General features: G+C 68.5%; 1 protein-coding gene across 1 annotated transcript; it reads right to left on the reverse strand.

Annotated features, from left to right (window-relative positions):
- Positions 1-1,763: 1,763 nt before the first annotated feature.
- On the reverse strand, positions 1,764-17,660 carry LSS (lanosterol synthase). Its single transcript, XM_075934126.2, has 22 exons — positions 17,505-17,660; positions 15,505-15,673; positions 14,920-15,058; positions 14,162-14,270; positions 13,457-13,578; positions 12,717-12,813; positions 11,691-11,826; positions 10,890-10,998; positions 10,081-10,199; positions 9,578-9,675; positions 9,355-9,382; positions 8,455-8,511; positions 7,768-7,839; positions 7,285-7,335; positions 6,190-6,339; positions 4,701-4,797; positions 4,438-4,543; positions 4,036-4,101; positions 3,677-3,757; positions 3,245-3,415; positions 2,780-2,858; positions 1,764-2,366 (listed from the first exon to the last, which is right to left on the reverse strand). The coding sequence occupies exons 1-22, from the start codon at positions 17,516-17,518 to the stop codon at positions 2,154-2,156; spliced, it is 2,283 nt and encodes a 760-aa protein (XP_075790241.2). The 5' UTR covers positions 17,519-17,660; the 3' UTR covers positions 1,764-2,153.
- Between the last annotated feature and the right edge of the window lie 1,845 nt (positions 17,661-19,505).

Below are 19,505 nucleotides of genomic sequence, written 5' to 3' on the forward strand. Positions count from 1 at the left end.
TTCGGGGGCTACCCTGACCCTCTTTTTTTGCTGTTAAATCAACCATAAAAGAGACTTGCTTCAGTTGCCCACAATGTATTCTGAGCTCATAATCCTAGACAGAGCCAACCAAATCCTACACCAAGACATGCAAGGATGCATGTACGTACAGCAACAAAATGAATCCTCATAATAGCTTTGGTCCTTATTATGTAGAGAAGGCAGATTTTTTGTCGTTATTGATTAAAGAAGGCAAAAGTGTTTACTAAGCATTTCTCTTTGCATGTGCAGGAAAAGCAGATAATGCCGTCTGTCACGTTACTGGATTTCAAGGGGAGCAGCCAAGATCACTGCTGCACCCATGGGGGGCTGTTCGCCCCAAAAGCGTATACAAAGGTGTGTCAAACGAAAGCTTACGCTCTACCGACTCTGTATATGCCATTCGTGTACTTGTATACGTCTGTGTGGGAGTTATAAATACGTGCTCGGTGTTGGTGTTGGAAGATTCTCTGTCTGAAGCAGAGCAATGAGCAAGTCAGCAACTGTGCTAATTAGCAAGGAGACAGTGAATCTCTAGGTGCCAATACACACCTCAGGAATGTGACCGATACCTAAGGGCTACCAGCAGGGTACACAGGGACAGGCCGCTGGCCAGGTGACCTGCTGCAGCCAAGAAGATGCCAGGAGAGGGTTGTAAGTGCCACGTGGCAACCTCCATTTTGGTATCCAGATCTGCTCCTGACCCCAGAGGCAGCCTTGCAGGGAATCATGAGCCAGACGGAACTGTGGAGCCGTCCTGACAGGATGTGCAGCAGCCACGTTTAAGCCAGGAGTTATAACATCTCTGCTAGAGTGCACATCGAGAACTGGGAGAGTCGATACATGTAATGTATGATGCTTTAACAACCTCACTCTCGTGCTTTTCTTTCTTGCAGTAATAAGCCTTCAGGCCAGGTCTACATTGGTGCGATCTTGCGCAAAAACTTGCTGCCTGTCTACACTGGCCCTGAGTTCTTGCGCAAGTACATTGACGTGCTAGGGGTGGGGAGCCCCCTTTTCTGGCAGCCCAGGGAGGGGGACACCTCAAGGGGCGGCGGCGCTATGAGCGGTGGGACACGCCTGCGCTGGGGAATCGCGGCCTGCGAACAGGGCAGGCCCTTGGGGCCGTGGCTACAGCTCAGCAGCACTGTGCTTGGAGCCGCCACACCCCCACTCACACTGGCAAAGGGGCCCTCGCAAAGCTGGGGGGCTGCTCCGGCAGCTGGGGGGCTGGGGCCAGCAGCACCAGGAGCTCTGGGTACTGCCCCCGGGAGGTGCAACCACCCCCGTGCCCTCCAGGTGCGGGTAAGTGTCGCCTTCGGTGCTCACAAGCCAAGGGGAGCCAGGCCGCACATTGCCCAGGCTGGGCAGCACGGCCCAGCATCACACCACTTGAGCCGAGCCGTCCCCGCTGGGCCCTGGGCCAGCCTCACAGCAGCAGCTCCCCTAGTGCCCCCCCGCCCGCACACAGCCCCCTAGTGCCCCCCCACCCGCACACAGCCCCTAGCTGCCCCGTGCTTGGCCCCCATCTGGCTAAAAGGCTGGAGTGCCGAGTTGCGGTCGCGTCTCCTCAAGGCTATGACCAGGACGGGGAGGACAGCGCAAGGAGAAGCAGGCTCGGTTCGAAAGGCGCCTGGTCCGTACGTTGATTGACAGCACTTGCCCTTTCCTACGCAGTCGAGCGCCGGGTCTTTGCTCACAGCATAACCCGTCGCCTCTCGCACTGAAGAAAGGGGAAGCCCGGCTGAGCGGCCCATTGGTGGGTGTTTTATTCGAGAAGCCGCGCGGTGCTACCACTGAGCAGCTGGCACCCCCGTGAGGCGGGGCCGCTGGGCAGGCTCGGGAGCCCTGGGTCAAGCAAGGTCCCACGGCCAGGCACCACCCTGCCCTGCAGACTTACGGCCTTTTGCCCGGTGGATCCCGGGAGCAGTGTCCATGCAAGCCAAGGCCAGAGAGGCAGCAGGGCAGAGAAGCCAGCCCAGGCCCGTCACGCCCAGTGACACGCCGCTCCTGCTGCTGCAAGACTCCACGTGCAGAGTCCTGGGCCACGACCGCACCAGGCCCTGCCAGCGTCCCAGCCCAGTCAGCATGTCTCTGGGGCTCAGGCCTGCCGTGGGGCGGGGCAGGGCCCAGGCTCAGGTGTGGGGGGGCCCTGACCAAGCCCCGTCCCGCTCCCCGCCAGCCAGCATATCCTCGTGGCTGGGCCAGGCCAGGGGCTGCGGCTTGCCAGCCAGGGGGCTGCTGGGGTGCAGGCGCGCAAAGCGCCCCAGGGCCCAGACCGGGAAGACGTTGCGGTAGGAGCTGTAGCTGATGGCGCAGGACTTGTTGAACACTCCAGCGATGTTCTCCTGCAAGGGGGAGACAGGAGGAGGCAGGATTGGCAGGGCACTTGCGAGCTGTGCTCCCCTGGGAGGCCCCACGAGCTACCCGCCCACACCTGGCTCTGCGGGGTGCCCCAGTGCCCAGGCACACATCCTGCCGCCACACTGCAGCACGGCCTCCCGTGCTCACCCTGCTCTAACGGGCACCGGGCCACGGCCAGCAGGGAGCTCCCCCCCCCACACACACTGCTCTAACGGGCGCTGGGCCACGGCCAGCAGGGAGCTCCCCCCCACACACTGATCTAACGGGCACCGGGCCACGGCCAGCAGGAAGCTGCCCCACGTCAGGCAGCTCCCCACCCCCAGGGCTTCCTGCTGGGAGGGATGGGCGGGAGAGCGGCCAAAGCGACAGGGGCTGGACACAGCGAGGAGCTGCATACCTGAGGCCAGTCACCATTGGGCAGCTGCTTGTCAATCAAAACCTTGATCCCCCTTTCGAGCACCCCGACGTCCGGGTACCTGCGGCACAAGGGGGCATCGGGCAGTGGTGCGTGGACAGCAGGGTGGGTCCCCAGCCTGGCGCAGGCAGCCGGATCCCTGCCTCCCCGCACCGCCGCGGGGGGACTGCCCTTGTCCTCTCCCCGCCGGCCCCCAGCCCACACTGGCTACGCCACGTGCCCCCCGCGTGGGGGGAGGACTCCGGAGGTCTCTGTGATGGGCGCCGGCACCGGCTACAAGGCGCCTGCCGGCCTGGGCTGCCGGGGCGAGGATGCCCTGCGGAACAGGAGCAGGCAGGGCAGGAGCGAAGGCCTCCACGCCCCAGGCTCCGGCGCCTGGGACTCCCTGCCCTGGGCGGGGCGCAGAGGGCGATGTTCTGGCGCGGAGAAGGGCGCCAGTGCCCCTACCTGGCAGCCATGAGCCCCAGCAGGGCCCAGCAGGTGTTGTGGATCTGGGAGGTGGCGCTCTGTACGTATTTGCGCTGTTCACACGACTCAAAGTCCTCTCCCCAGCCACCGTCCGCCATCTGCTTGGAGACCAGGAACTGGCAGGCCTGGGTCACCTCCCTGCACGCGGATCTGGCGGGACACGGCAGAGGGGGAGTCACTGGGGGAAGGGCCAGTGGAGCAGGCCGGGGCGGGAGGCAGCGCTCGGAGGGGAGACCCAGCCCCGGGGCAGAAGAGCCTCCTCCGGCAAGCGCACAGCCTGGCTCGGACGCCGCAGCCCCGGGGCGCGTGGCCAGCAGGCGGGAGCAGGGGCCCCCCGGGGCTGGGCGGGCTCCAGCTATCGCCTCGGGGAGGAGAGCCACACGCAGAGCCGTGCCGGACTCGCACGCTCACCCGCTCTGGTAGGTGAGCTGCAGACAGGCGAAGGCCTCCAGGCCGAACCAGGTGCCGTAGGTAAAGCACACGCCCCAGCTCCTGCGGGAGGAGAGCGCCAGAGTCAGGCAGCGCAGAGCCTCTGCGGGCCCGAGCCACCGATGGGTGCGGCGGGCCCCCCCGACGGTGCACCGCACCCCCACCACTGCCCCCCTCAGGCCACGGCCCCACGGACGCCCGGCTCGTCTCCGCCACGGCCCCCGGCGCACGGGGCCTCCACCCGACGGGAACAGGGCTGCTGAGGCTCCCGGACCCGTCCCCGCCCTCCCTCCCCAGTCCCAAGAGGGCAGGTCCCAGGGCCAGAGCACGTGGCCACTCACCCTTCCCAGGAGCCGTCGGCGCGCTGCACCCTGCGGCAGAACTCCAGGCCCTCGCGCAGCGTCTCCCTGGGCAGGAGAAGTGCAGAGTCCTCAGCCGCGGCCCCCCCCAGCCCAACCCAGGGGCCGTGGGGAGCTGAAATCCCCTCCGGGAGCGGTCCGGCCCGCGGGAAGCGTCACTCCAAGGCAGGAAGCCCAGGGGCTCGGGCGAGCTGTTCGGGGGGGCAAGGGGAGGAGGGCCCTGCCCTGCCCTGCCCCAGGGCGTGTGCCCAGCCAACGGCACAGGCCCCGGAGCACAGTGGCTCTCTGCTCAGCTAGGGCTTACTGGGTGCGAGCCCACGGCAGGGCCCCCGGCGCCAGCAGGCCCCGCTTCCCGACCTCCCCGGGCCGCGCGCTGACTCCTACCTGACCTCCCGGGCCCGGTGCTCGGGGAAGGCCTGGTGGAAGTGCTGCAGCGCCTGCACCACGGCCGAGGTGCACTCCACGTAGCAGTAGTCGATCATGATGTCACCTGCCCAGCGGGAGAAGCGGCCGTGAGACGGGGCGGGCAGCCTGTGGGCGATCGAGGACAACGCCCCGCCTCCCGGGCGCCCATCCCGGCGCCGCGCAGAGCTGCTGTCTGGGGACGGGCGCTGGAGGGAGGCTGTGCCAAGGCCCCCACCCCTTACCGAACACCTCTGAGGGGTTCAGGAGCTCCAGCAGCCGGCCCCCTCGCTTGGTTTCGTAGGTGGCGAAGCCTCCGTCAGGATTCCTCATGCTCAGCAGCTGGCCAGACAGGGAGGGAAGAGACGGACCCGTCCAATCAGCCTGTCACCCCCTGCTCCACGTCACCCTGTGCCCCCAGCCCGCGCCAGGCCCCAGCCCCGCAAGGCTGCAGAGCACGGGCCAGAGGCCTGCCCCAAAGCCAGCTTAGCCCGGCAGCGGCAGCAGCTCTTCCGAAACCAGCCAGGCGGGATTTAGAGGTGGCCCAGGATGGAGCCTCCCACCGCAGCCCTGGGGGTTGGGCCCCTGGTTATGTCTAGACTAGGCGCTTTCGCCGGCAGAGGCATGTGAACGAGGCCACCCGACAGTCAGTGAAGCGGGGATTTAAATACCCCCAGCTCCGTTACAGTACACGTGGCCGCCGTGCTGGGCCGGCTCAGCTGTTCGTCCGCACAGCGCGAGTCTAGACTCAGTTGGCAGGGAAGCCTTTGTCGTCCGCTCCCTTACAGCTCGTGAACAGGCTGCCCTTGCCGACTGATCCGCGTCTAGACTCGCGCTGTGCGGACGATCAGCTGAGCCGGCCCAGCACGGCGGCCACGTGTACTCTAACGGAGCTGGGGGTATTTAAATCCCCGCTTCACTGACTGTCGGGTGGCCTCGTTCACATGCCTCTGGCGGCAGAGGCGCGTAGTCTAGACATACCCGTCTCCTGCAGTCTCCCTGCGCCTGGTTTCAGCTTCCAGCCACTGGAGCGGGTGAGACCAGCCTCTGCCAGGCCGAGCAGTCCTGCCAGGTGCCTGCAGCCTGTGGCCACGTCAGCCCTGAACCATCGTATTGCCTGTCCTCCTGGGGTCTGTCGCTAAGGGCAACGCTGCCCAGCCCCAGCCGCTCACATGGCCCCTCCCCAATCCAGGAGCCGCGCAGGATTCCAGCTGTGGGGCCAAGGGGAAGTGCAATAACCTCTCTGCTCCTGTTGCGATTCTCATTTATGCTGCCCGGAGTCACAAGCATGGCCAGGCTGGGTCAGACCAAGGGGCCATCCCGCCCAGTGCCCTGCCCGCCCGCAGGGAGAGAACAGAAACAGGGAATCCTCATGTGATCCATCCCGTCACCATCCCAGCTTCTGACACACAGAGGCCGGGGACGCTCTCCCTGGCTACCAGCCATTGATGGACCTCACCTCCATGAACTTATCTAGCTCTTCTTAAAACCCTGGTAAAGGCCTGGTCTTCACAACCCCCTGTGGCGAGGAGTTCCACAGGTTGACTCTGCATTTTGTGAAGAAATACTTGTGCTTGTTTTAAACCTGCTGCCTATTCATTTCATTGGGTGACCTGCTAGGCCCGCAGAGGGGGAGGGTGCTACTTTGCCAAACATCCCCACCCAGAAGCCATTTTGTTTTAAGCTGCTGTGAGATCCATGGCCCTGACTCTGGGGCTCTCCGCCGCCTCCTACCACGTTCACAGCGTCGAAGAGGCGCCCGGCGGGGACGTGCTCCGCTAGGAAGGGACACTTCTCCTGCAGCAGCAGCAGCGACTTCAGCCCCTCCGCCGTGCAGTCGGCCACGATCCAGCCGCAGTCCCGGGTGCTGAAGGGGAACCCTCCCTGGGGAGTCAGGCACCTGCACTCAGCCCAGGAGCACGCCCCTGCCCGCGCCCCTCACCCGCGGTACAGCCCCACTGGTGTGCACAGCCACCCCACCCCGACCCCAGCACCAGGAGCGGCTGCCACAGCCTCACCCTGGCGCCGGGACCAAGCCTCAGACGGCCCCAGAGCAGGCCCAGCAGGGGCAGGAGCTCTTGCTGGGTCTGGCTGCACCTTGCCAGTTACACGGGGCCCTCACAGTTACCCAAAGGAAGGTGCCGCCCCCCTCCCCCCCATACCCTCCGGGAGGACCGGTGCTGCCCAGCCCCGCGGTGAACAGGCCCTAGTGGGACTGCGCTGCGTCTCCTTTCTCCTCCCACGCCACTGGCCTGAGGGCTTCCCCGGCCCCTCGCCCCACCAGCCTCAGCTCAGGGTCTCCCCCCCGCCCCCCCGGTGCAACATGCACTGGCCAAACCCGCCCACCCCCCCGTGCAACGTGCACTGGTCAAACCCGCCCACCCCCCCGTGCGCAACATGCACTGGCCAAACCCCGCCCCCCCCCCCCCCCCGTGCAATGTGCACTGGCCAAACCCCCCCCCCCCCCCCGCCCCGTGCAACGTGCACTGGCCAAACCCGTCCTCCCCCCGGGTGCAGACACCGAGCCGCCTTCGGTTCTGCTTTGTGTGCCCAGGGCACCAGCAGGCCCACGCCAGCTTGTGCCCTCCAGCCAAGCAGGCCAGGCATGTGCGCAGTGGCCCCAGCCAGGCCGAGCCTGCCAACTGCCAGCCCCTCAGCCCTGGCCACATGCACATCTGGGCCCCAGGGTCACCCTGCAGCCAGAGCCGCCCTGGCCTATCACAGAGCAGCTCGGCTTCCAGCTCAGTGGCTCGCTCCTGCCCCGAAGCAGCACAAGCCGGGGCAGCCGGACCCGGAGCGCCGGGGAATCCAGCCGCGTGGCCACTGTACCTTGCTCATCTGGCGATAGTACTTCTGGTAGTCAGGCGGGTTCTCCGGGACCTGCAGGGAGGAGCGGCAGGAGCAGCTGGGCCTCAAGCCCTACTGGTACGAGCCGAGCGCTGCGGAGGGCAGGGCCCCACCGCGATGGCCTTGATCCATGGCCAACGCCAGCCGCAGAGCGCCGGTCTGCCTGGGCAAAGCCATGGGACTCCGCCAGGCCTGTTTCTAATGCCCCTGGATCAGGCACCTCTGTACCCCTGGGCCTCCCCCTGCCACGCTCTGGGGCCAAACCCTCTGCTCTGAGACCCCCACAGCACCGGGGGCGGGCGCCCATGTGCCAGGAACTGGGCACCCTGGGAGGGCAGACGCGCTGTGGGGAGCCCAGCGCCGGGATCCCCACGCACGGCAGCGGCACCCCCGGCGCACGAGCTGCAGCCGGCTGCCCGGGCGCTATATGACGCGGCAGCTCGCCAGGCCCCCCGCGGCGCTCACCTGGGTGACCCTGAGGAAGCGGTGGGCCTGCCTCAGACAGGCAGCGAAGGCTGGGTGGTTCTGAGCGCCAGCCTGTAGGGGAGCAGACACCACGGGCCATCAGCTCTGCTCAGCGAGGCGCCCTGGGGAGCGCCAGAGAGAAGAGGGCTCCTGCTGGTGGGCCAGGGATGGTCGCCCCGTGGCAAGAGTCACACAGCCCTTGGGCTGGCCAGGCGCTCCGGGCACCCGTCAGCCGCACGGGGCGGCTGGTCTCGTACTGGCTGGTTGGGCCAGGGACAGGCGCACAGGCTCTGAGGGCGGCCACCCCGCTGGACTCTAAAGCCGCGGCTGTCGCCAAGCAGCGCGGGGCTCAGGGCAGGTTTCGCCCCTGCAGATGGGCACGGGCAGGTTCCCAAGAGAGGTGGCATCTCCGGGGTTTAGTGCTGGGGACATGTACAGCCTTGCGCCATGCACCCGCTGGCGCTACAGGCCCAGGGCATCTGCTGCCAGTACCCGGCCCAGCACAGGGAGCTGGGGGACGTCGCTGGCCTGTGCCACGCAGGGGCTGTCTAGCGGCTCCAGCTGGCGCTGGCACCTGAGGCTCCCTGGCGCTGCTGCCGAGCGCGCTGTAGGAGCTGGGCCCCAAGGGCCATGGCACAAGGAGAGGGCAGGCTGCTGGGCGCTGCCCAGCACAACGGGATCCGTTACCTCCAGGAAGGCTTGGACGGCAAACGCTGTGTCCCAGAGCTGGGATCCGTTGGTGCCCTGCAACAGAGGAGCCTGTGCTGAGAGCCGCTTTCAATCCGCCCTGCTCCCTGTCACCCCAAGCTGCGCAGCGCCACCGGGCCCTGCACGGGGCAAAGGGCGCGGTGGGCCAGAGCCCCCAGCAGGGCCGGGCGGTGAGCTGCGAAGATACTGGCCAGGCCGCAGGAGCTGCAGGGGACAAGCCCCTGGCTGGGAGCGGCTGGCGGGAAGGGGAGAAGGGCTGCGGCGAGGTTCACACCAAGGGCGGGGCGCAGCACTGGAGGGGCAGGGCCGGGAGCGGCCGGCGGGAAGGGGAGAGGGGCTGCGGCGAGGTTCACACCAAGGGCGGGGCGCAGCACTGGAGGGGCAGGGCCGGGAGCGGCCGGCGGGAAGGGGAGAGGGGCTGCGGCGGGGTTCACACCGAGGGCGGGGCCGTGGGGGGCACAGCGCTGGAGGGGCAGGGCCGGGAGCGGCCGGCGGGAGGGGGAGAGGGGCTGCGGCGGGGTTCACACCGAGGGCGGGGCCCTGGGGGGCACAGCGCTGGAGGGGAAGGGCCAGGAGCGGCCGGCGGGTGCAGAGCGCCCCACCCTAAGTCGCAGGGAAAGCGGCTGCCTGAGGTCGAGGTCCCAGGGCCACCCCCTGCCGCCCTCGGCCGGGGGGGGGGGGGGGGGGGGGAGGAGGCTGCTGCCGTGACCGGGCCAGGGCTGGTCCTCTGAGCACCGACACCCGGCAGGAACGGGAGACGCTGCAGGGGGCTGGCGAGTCCCTTTGCAGCAAGCGCTCAGCCCCTGGCAAGGGAGCCTGCCCGGCCGTCCCCGCAGCCACCAGGGTCCCTGCTTTGCAGCCCAAGCCGCAGGGCCCTACCTGCATCTTGAGCCCGTCGAGCCCCAGCCTGCGTGGAGAGAGAGCACAACATGGCAGCAGCCCGCGGGAGTCCCCCGCCCCCTCGCTGGGAGAGCCCCTCGCCCCCACGCTGCCTGCAGCACTCCTGGGGCCCAGGCAGGGAGCAGAGCAGGGCTGCAGGGCCCCCCCAGGGACCGGTGTGGGGCAGGAGGCTCTCCCTAGCCAAGCCCTGGACCCAGCTTACCAGAGGTAATCGGGGATCCTGGAGACGTGCTCCTGGAAGGCCGGGGAGCCCGCCCCCTCCACGTACCAGCGAACCAGCATGTTAATGGTCTTGGAAATCTGCCGAGAAAGGCGATGTCACTCCCCCAGCTGGGGCACAGGCAGGCCAGGCTCCCTGCAGACATGGGTGGGGGACTGGTCACAGAGCCAAGGGTCTACCCCTCCCGCCCCGCAGCACTGGAGATCGCTGTCAGGCCCTTCCCACAACTGCCCCACGTCCCCAGCAGACTTGGCAGAGGGGCACGGCCAGCTCGCCCTGCTCGGGGACCCGCGGTCACGCCCGCCTCCCCCACCAGCAGCGTCACCCCGCCTGCATGGCGCCCAGCGCCATGGGCCACCCTGCGCGGGCTGCTGGTCGCAATGGCCACACGCGCGAGGCAGGGAGTCTGTGCAGAGCCCGGGGCTCCAGGCTCCCACCCGTGGGCAGGGGGCACCGTGTCTCTGGGGCGCAGGGGACCAGCCTACCGGGCCAATGCTGATGGCCTTGGTGAAGGCGTCGTCAGCCTGGATGTGGTCGTACAGCTCGGCGATGGCGCGCTGCCGCAGCCAGGCACTGTGGTGAGCTTCGTACACGTTCAGGACGGCTGGGGCGGGCACAGAAACTCACCAGCTGCACGGCCCAGCTCTGGGGGGGCAATCCCAGAGACACCCCAGCCCCATCCCTTCCCCTCCTGGCCCCGGGCGGGAGGGGCCATCCTAACGCCCAGCGGTTCCCTGCTCTCACCCGAGCCGTTTCCACATTCACTCCGTGCCCCAGCACAAGGCAGGAGCTGGACTCAGACCCCCCCCAGATACCTCAGAGACTGCCCTGGCGGCACCAGGCAGCCGGCACAGAGCCCGGAGGTCAGCCTCCTCCAGCGCCAGCCGGCACAGAGCCCGGGGATCAGCCTCCTCCGGCGCCAGCCGGCACAGAGCCCGGGGATCAGCCTCCTCCGGCGCCAGCCGGCACAGAGCCCGGGGGTCAGCCTCCTCCGGCGCCAGCCGGCACGGAGCCCAGCTGGACGCAGGTGTTGGGAGCGAGCGCCAGGGAGGCACAGCCCGCTCAGTAAGCGTGGGCCAGGCTGAGGCGGGGGCTCCCTGCTTTCTCAGGCACAGGCATCCCCCGGGTTAGCCACTTCCTCTCTTGCCGGCTGTGTTTCCTGGACACTCAGACCCCCGGCCGCGGAGGCTGCTCTGTGCGAGGGAAGGCTCTCCGGCTGCTCCCGGCTCCGCCAGTGACTCTCGGCAGCGGATTGAGCTTTCCCTCCCGCTCCGCCGGCCAGCGCCCTGCTCACCGTAGGCGGCCGTGAGCAGCCAGCTGTGCGGGGTGTAGAGGTCGCAGGCAGCCACGTTGTTCCGCTGGGCCGGCCACTCGATGCTGGAGTAGTCCTGGACATACAGCTCCTGGCAGGCAGCAAGCAGGAGACTGGCCAGCAGCTCGCTAGCGGCGCCACGGGGCAGAGGAGCCGCAAGTGCCCGTGTGGCAGCAGCTGGGGGAGCAGGGCTCCGTGGTCCCCACGAGGTGCACAGGGCACGGCCGGGGCAGGAGGCAGCGCTGCCCGGCCTCAGCCGGCGGACTGGCCCCATGGGGAGCTGCTCCCAGCCCCCTTCACTAGGGAGACCTCACCAGGGGAGGGTGCTGGTAAGAAAGAGCCTTTAGATAGCACCAGCGCTCCTGGGGGACCCATGCAGCCTGAGGCCCAGAACAGGGGACACCTACTCCTTGCAGGGCCCCAGGCGCCTCTGCCCTTTGCTTTCCGTCCTGCCCCGCCCTCCCAGTCCTCCCCTTTCCCGCCGTGGGCCCAGGAGCGGCAGTGGCAGAGCACCGACGCTGCCGCGCACCCTCCGAGCCGACGCTGCCGCGCACCCTCCGGGCCGACGCTGCCGCGCGTACTCTAGCGAAGCCGAGACAGCAGGCTAGCCCCAGAAGCAGCAGTGGGACGGGCAATGTCGCAAGGAGCCCCCAGGGATGGCCAGCAAAGCACCACCGTGGGCAGCAGGACCTGGAGATTCAGGGCCAGGCCCCAGCCGGGCCACGGGGAAGGGTCCCCGGGCCGGTGTCGCACAGGGCGGGAGCAGGCCGGGAATTCACTTGCCTGCCTGAGGCTCTGCACAAGCTCGTCCTCCTCGGCCGCCAGGCGCGTGGCGTAGCAGTAGCTCATGGGAAGGTACACCTGGCGGCAGTGACACCAGAGCGTGGAGGGGTGGGCCGGCATCCAGGCCGGGAGCAGCCTGCCAGGCAAGGGAGGGCGCTGTGAGCAGCGTGTGGGACGGGGAGGGGATGCGGGAGTGGCGGGCCCAGCACTGCGTGGACAGGCTGTGGAGCGGTCGGCGGGACGTGCCCAGGAAACACGCAGAGCCCAGAACGGCGGCTGCTTCCCTGTGAGAGGAGCCCTGCAGGGCAACGCACCAGGCCAGGCGATCGCTGCTCCGTGCTCCAGGCCGCGGGGGAGCAGCCGGAGCCCAGCGACCGTCGTCTGCATCCGGAGAAAAGCACCAGCACCTGGCTTCTCCCGGCAAGGCTGTTACTGTGCGGGCGGCGCCGCCAGACTGCACCGGATTCCTTGGGGCGTGTTAGCCGGGCCCGGAGGCAGGCGCAGGGGAAGTGAAATGAAATGAAATGGAGATGCCGGTCTCCTAGAGCTGGAAGGGACCCTGAGAGGCCGAGTCCAGTCCCCTGCCTCACTGCAGGGCCAAACACCATCCCTGACAGATCTGCCCCAGAGCCCTAAACGGCCCCTCAGGGACTGAACTCACAAGCCTGGGCTTAGCAGGCCAGTGCTCAACCCACTGAGCTCTCCCTAGTAACCGGTCAGCAGCCAGTTGGCTGCACTCCCTCGCCTCACACAGCCACCCTGCTCCGGGCCCAGCAGGAGGGATGTGGCGAGGGCAGCGGGTGGGCTGGGAAGCTGGAGGTGGAGCATGTGGGCACACTCATGGCCCGGCTTATCCCTTCTGCTCCCGGTCCGGGTGCCTGTTTCTGCACCCCAAGCCTGCAGGTCAGGGGATTGCACCAGGGCCTGGTGCAAGCCGGGATTGCTCTCAGGGGCCCTGGCGTCCAGCGTGGGGCTCTGTGATTGGACTGAAAATCAAGACCCCCGCAGGTAAAGAACAGCACCTACCACATCTCAGGGAGCAGCGTGTTCATCCCCTCCCAGCTGTACACGTTCAAGATGGCCAGCCAGAACTTGCCCCAGGACGGGATTCCCACCGCACCACCTGGGGAGCCAGACAGACCTGGGCTCTGACAGCGGCCACGGGCAGAGGCTGGGGGGGCCTGGCAGGAAGTGGGGGAAGGGCAGCAGCACCCCCACATTCCCCAGAAAGCACAGCACATCTCCGAGACGCCTGCAGGGATCCCTCCACCCATGCTCCGGGGCGCTGCGCTGAGACTGCCCGGGAGAGGCACCTTTTCCACACAAGGTGCCGCTGGCAAGGCCACGGAGCCACACGTCCCGGAGCCGTGGAGGGAAGCGAAGCTGCGCTGGGGGCGGCAATTTAAGCCCCAGCTCGCTGTGAGAGGCGGGTGGGCGCCTGCCAGGCTTGCACGCTCCCTGCCTCCGAAGAGCAGCGTCTGCAGCCAGCCACGGAGCAGAGGTTTCCTCTGGCTCCGGACAGAAAGCGGCCCGGGGTGGGCCCCGCAGGGCGCCAGCAAGGGGCTGGGCCAGCCGGGCCCCCCGGGCAGACACTAACGCACAAACTGCACACGTACTAACCCTGCCCCTGCCCCTCCCCTGCCTGAGGACAGGCCACTGCGAAGACTCGCCCTGCTGGCTGCGTGCCCCTCGCCCCGCGCAACAGGGCCAGTCCCACGGCTGTGGGGGCGGAGGGGGAGGCCGGAGAGCTCCAGCCACGCACTGACCTTTGCTGTGGAGGTTGATGCGAGCCCGCACGAGGTCCGGGTCATCTGGCCCAACCCCCAGGATCCTCAGGGAGGTGTAGCTGAGCGCAGTGCCGAACACGGTCGATTTGTCTTCCACGTGCCTGCCACGTACACGGAGCGGGCAGGGGTCAGACACGGGCAACACCGGGGCAAGCCGCCCAGGCCGGTTTGGCTGAGGCAAACCTAGCCGGGGGCAGGGCTCACTGACCACAAAGCAGCAACCCTGGGCCACGCTGCCGGGAAGAGGGAAGGAAACGCCACGGGCCGCTCCCATGGTGGAGGAGGGCGCTGGCCTCCATGCAGCACCAGCAGCCTCCCCTCAGCATCACCCCATGCACAGGAGCAGCTGTTCAAGCTCTGGGGGGCAGTTTCAGGAGCGCCCAGCGTCTGAGTTGATAAGGACCCAGCGTGTATCCCTTCCCGCTCGCTGCAGGGGCCCGCGTGGGCCTGGGGGAGCCCCGGGCTGGTAAGGGCAGCACAGAGCGGGTGGAGCAAGACCAGGTGCCTAGCAATCACGCCTGAGAGCAACGAACAACGTGCAAGGCAGGCGTCTCGCCAGCAAGGGGCTTCTGAGCTTTCCATTCCGTGTTCTCTGGCAAGGCCACGCGGGACCCGCCCACTGGGGAGCCCATGACCCGCCCAGCATCGCAGGAACAAGGAGAACGGAGCTTCCATGCTACTCACAAGCCCCAGCCGCCATCCGGGAGCTGCACCGAGCGCAGGTAACGCACCATCTCCTTCCGGGACGCTTCCGGCAGGGGGATCTTGGCAACGTGGCAGGTGATCAGGAGACCTGTTGGACAGAACAGCCTGCCCTGTCGGCCAAACCTGCCCCGCGTTCAGCCGCAGGGAGACCCGAGCTGGCTCAGAGCAGCACGTGCGCTCTCCATGGCCCGCGCAGGACTTGAGAAATCAGCCACGAGGTGCCAGGCACGGCACGGCTAGGTAACGGGGCAGCTGCAGCCCAAGGCCAACCCACCCCACGGTCAGCCTCTGCCAGACCCTAGAGGAGTCGTCGGGGCCCTCCAGAGAGGACACAGATCGGAACGTAACAGCCACAGGCCCTCCTCTAGCACCCACGGGGCAACGGGGTCACAGCTGCCTCCAGGGACGCGCCCCATGCCCATCCGGCAAGCTGGTCGGGGCTGACCTGGCTGGGCAGCGCATTCGAGGCGCAGTCGCTGGGGATTGGCGGCAGTGCCAGGCAGCCAGGAGTTTCCCAGCTCTGAGTGCAGAAACCCAACACAGAGCTCGGTGCGCTGGGAACAGGACGCTGCCTTGCCCAGGCCTGCAACAGCGCCAGGACCGGAATCCTCCTCAGACAGCCAAGCAAGGAGCAAGCACCCTGGGTCCCGGCCAGAGCAGCCTGGCACCGCTATCCCCTCCCCTCCGTGGAGCGGTGCCGCGAGGAGCCCCTGGCCTGCCCACTGCACTAACCTTACCTGGCAGCAGGAAGAGGGGGCCCCCGTAGTCACCGGCCCAGTGCCCATCCTCTGCCTGCAGGCCGGAGTAAAAGCGCACCCCATTCAGCGCTGCTCCCTGGGCCGTGCTGGCCCGGGGCAAGGCTTTGAAGAACTTACTCTGCGAAGGAAGGAAGAGGAGCAGGACAGACATGACTGAACGGGCAGTGTGAGGGACAGCCAGCCGCCAGCAGGCTCCGGCACCACACGACCTGGGGCAGGGGAGGAATCAGGTGCCCTGTGTGGTGGGCTGGCAAGCAGGGAGGGAGCAAGGCCCTTTCCTCCCCTCCTAGGCAGCCAGACGGCAGGGCTGCAGGCCCGGGAGGCTCGTGGAGTCTGGCGCAGCCGTGCAAGGAGGAGCGATCTCCTCTCTTGCCCAGTAACCACGCTGCCATGGGGCCGCCCGGCGCATTAGCACGCATGCGCCAAGGCAATCACTGCGCAGGAGCCTCGCTCCAGAAACACCCCCACACTTGGGGGCAGGCGCCAATGGCAGCAAAGAGGACCTGGGCTTGGGTGGGCCCCCCTTCCCAGCCTTGGCGCGGGGAGCGGAGACCAGCAGCCTACCGTGTCCAGGCCCAGGCTGTGAGCCTCCAGCCCGTTCTGCTCTCGCTCACACTCCTCCCCTGCCTCCAGGTAGCGCCATCTCTGCCGCCCCTCCTCGTTGCTCAGCCGCCAGCGGGTGAGGTCGCTCGCAGGCTCGGTTTTGTACGGGCCGCCCCTTCTCCGCAGGCACCTGGAGAGAGCACGGGGCTCCAGAGAAGCCAGACTGTGTGTGCCGGGGCCAGGGCAGACGCCTGCCGCGGTGTTAGCAGCAGACAAGGGAGCCGCACTGGCACCAGCTGCTTGCTCGCCCTTTCATCCTTGCTGTGCACACGGCCTAAGTGTGGCTAAGCCCTCGGAGCAAGAGCTGGGCCAGCATCACTGCGCTTGGCTATGCCCACACCGCACTGTGCAGGGGGCCCCGTCTGGCACTGCTCCCCCTCCTGACTGCCCCCCCCCCCACGCCCCCCTTGGGTCCATGCAGCAGCCACGGCGCCACGGCCCAGCCCGGGGACCCCGTCTGGCACTGCTCCCTCTCCCGACTGGCCCCCCCGCGACTCCCTTGTGTCCGTGCAACAGCCATGGCACCACAGCCCAGTAGAGCATGTCACGGGGCTGGCCAGAGACGGGAGATGTGCCATAACCAAGAGGGCTGCTCTCTCTCTCCCTGCAGGCTGGGCGGGGCACGGCACTGAGTGCATGTAGCACCAGGGCTCAGGGTGGCTAAGAGCTGCTCCGCACAGAGCCATGGAGCCGCGACACCCCACTGTGCAGCCCCGCACGGCTCGGAGCATGGGGCTCGGCCCCACTGGAAGCAACTGGGCCGCAGCAACAGCACTGGCCAGGGGCATGCGGCTGTGTGCACCCCCCACACCCACTCGCAGTCAGACGGGCACGGGCAAGGGCACACGCACCCCCCCACTCACAGTGGTCACAGGCACGCGGGGGGGGCACACGCACCCCCCCACTCACAGTGGTCACAGGCACGCGGGGGGGGCACACGCACCCCCCCCACGCTCACAGTGGTCACAGGCACGCGGGGGGGCACACGCACCCCCCCACGCTCACAGTGGTCACAGGCACGCGGGGGGGCACACCACCCCCCCACGCTCACAGTGGTCACAGGCACGCGGGGGGGGGCACACGCACCCCCCCCACGCTCACAGTGGTCACAGGCACGCGGGGGGGGCACACGCACCCCCCCACGCTCACAGTGGTCACAGGCACGCGGGGGGGGCACACGCACCCCCCCACGCTCACAGTGGTCACAGGCACGCGGGGGGGCACACGCACCCCCCCACGCTCACAGTGATCACAGGCACGCGGGGGGGCACACGCACCCCCCACGCTCACAGTGGTCATAGGCACGCGGGGGGGGGCACACGCACCCCCCCACGCTCACAGTGGTCATAGGCACGCGGGGGGGGGCACACGCACCCCCCCACGCTCACAGTGGTCACAGGCATGGGGGGGCACCCGAACCCCCCCACGCTCACAGTGGTCACAGGCACGCGGGGGGGGCACACGCACCCCCCCACGCTCACAGTGGTCACAGGCACGGGGGGGGGGCACACGCACCCCCCCACGCTCACAGTGGTCACAGGCACGCGGGGGGGGCACACGCACCCCCCCACGCTCACAGTGGTCACAGGCACGCGGGGGGGGGCACACGCACCCCCCCCACGCTCACAGTGGTCACAGGCACGCGGGGGGGGCACACGCACCCCCCACGCTCACAGTGGTCACAGGCACGCGGGGGGGGCACACGCACCCCCCACGCTCACAGTGGTCACAGGCACGCGGGGGGGCACACGCACCCCCCCCCCACTCACAGTGGTCACAGGCACGCGGGGGGGCACACGCACCCCCCCCCCACTCACAGTGGTCACAGGCACGCGGGGGGGCACACGCACCCCCCCCCACTCACAGTGGTCACAGGCACGCGGGGGGGCACACGCACCCCCCCCCCCACTCACAGTGGTCACACGCACACGCGGACGGACGGACACGCCGCGCGCACTCACGTCTCGGTCCCCATCTCCCGGCCCCGATCCCAGCTCGTGCTCAGGGGGCGGCTCCCGCTCGCCAGACCTGGGCCCACGCGGCGCCGGCCAATCGGGGCAGGCCGCGAAGTGGGCGGGACCGCGGCACTCGCAGCGACAGCGGGGATTGGCCGCCCGCCCCGCCCCCGGCAGCACAGCCCCGCCTCCGCCCCGCCCCAGCCGGCAGCCCTTAGCCCCACCCAGCCCTTAGCCCCGCCCCCAGCAGCCTGGCTCCGCCCCCGCCTCCGCCCCCGCCTGTCCGCACAGGGCTCCTTGCTCAGGGGAGGGGCCCCACCGCGGCAGCCCGTCCTCGGGCACCAGCCCTCTGGATGCGCTGGCGGCGGGCCCCCTGCGGGCCCCCCGAGGAGCTGCACCCCCGTATGGCCCCCCCGAGGAGCTGCATCTCCCATATGGCCCCCCCGAGGAGCTGCATCCCCCGTATGGCCCCCCCCCCGAGGAGCTGCATCTCCCATATGGCCCCCCCGAGGAGCTGCATCCCGTATGCCCCCCCGAGGAGCCGCATCCCCCGTATGGCCCCCCCCCCCCCGAGGAGCCGCATCCCCCGTATGGCCCCCCCGAGGAGCCGCATCCCCGTATGGCCCCCCCGAGGAGCTGCATCCCCCGTATGGCCCCCCCGAGGAGCTGCATCTCCGTATGGCCCCCCCGAGGAGCTGCATCCCCCGTATGGCCCCCCCCCCCCCCGAGGAGCCGCATCCCCGTATGGCCCCCCCCCCCCCCGAGGAGCTGCATCTCCCATATGGCCCCCCCGAGGAGCCGCATCCCGTATGCCCCCCCGAGGAGCCGCATCCCCGTATGGCCCCCCCGAGGAGCTGCACCCCCGTATGGCCCCCCCGAGGAGCCGCATCCCCGTATGGCCCCCCCGAGGAGCTGCATCCCCCGTATGGCCCCCCCCGAGGAGCTGCATCCCCCGTATGGCCCCCCCCCCCCCGAGGAGCTGCATCCCCTGCGTACTCCCCCGAGAAGCTGCATCTCTCGTACGCCCCCCCCCCGGGGCGCTGACCCCCGTGCGCCCCCCGGGGCAGGCTCCCCTTGGGCAGCAGGCAGGGCGCAGAGCGCCGCTGGAAGGCACGTCCCGCACAGTGCGTGTGAACGCACCGCACCGCACCGCCCCCCCCCACGGGGCCGCCAGCAGAGGGGTGGGGCCGGGGAGCGCACGTGCGCACGCAGCGCAGCCTTCCCAGCCGAGCGGGGAGATGCCGGGGCATGACGTCATGGCCCGGGACTTTCAACATGCCCGGTGCCACGCAGGGCGGCCTTGCTTCCGGGTCGGCGTCCGAGGACTCTGGGGCCCGCACCCGCCCCCCGCAAGTGGAGGGCGGGGGGCAAGGGTTGCTGCCAGAGGAGCGGAAGGGCACTGGGGGGGAGGGGCAGGGTGGAAGGGGGGGTGGGCATGAGGAAGGCAGGGACGGAGCAAGGCACGTGTGAGGGCACAGAGGGGAACGGGAGCAGAGAGTGGTGAGGGGGTGGGGGAGTATCAGGGGAAAAAGGGGGCAGGGGCAGTGAGGGAAGGGGGAGGCACTAGGAGGGTGCAGGGCTATGGGAAGGTGCAGGTGCCAGGGGATTCTGGGGTGAAGCAGAAGGGCCTACACCTGCGGAGGAGGGACCAGCACCAGAGGAGAGAGGCAGGGCAGGTGTGTAGAGGGAGGTGTTAGAACAGGGGTAGCTCACATGATCAGAGTGGGGCTACTGGAGGAGAGGGCACAGGGCGGAGAGAAGGGCTGGCGTAGGGGGGGCAGATCGCACGAGGGCTGAGGGCAGTGAGAAGGGCAGGAGTCAGGACAGCAGAGGAGGGTGAGGAGTTGGGGGGCAGCAGGCACCAGGGGAGATGATGGAGCCCGGAGAGGAGACATGGCAGCAGAGAGAAAAGGTAAAAGTTTATAAAATATTTAATAATAACTTGGTATGCTGCCCCGCAGTGCAGTTTGGGTTTATGTGGGGATCAACACGTGGCCGGCAAGTGGG

This window comes from Pelodiscus sinensis, chromosome 7 (genome assembly GCF_052426305.1).
Source record: "Pelodiscus sinensis isolate ZL-2025 chromosome 7, ASM5242630v1, whole genome shotgun sequence".
Classification (NCBI taxonomy): Eukaryota; Metazoa; Chordata; order Testudines; family Trionychidae; genus Pelodiscus; species Pelodiscus sinensis.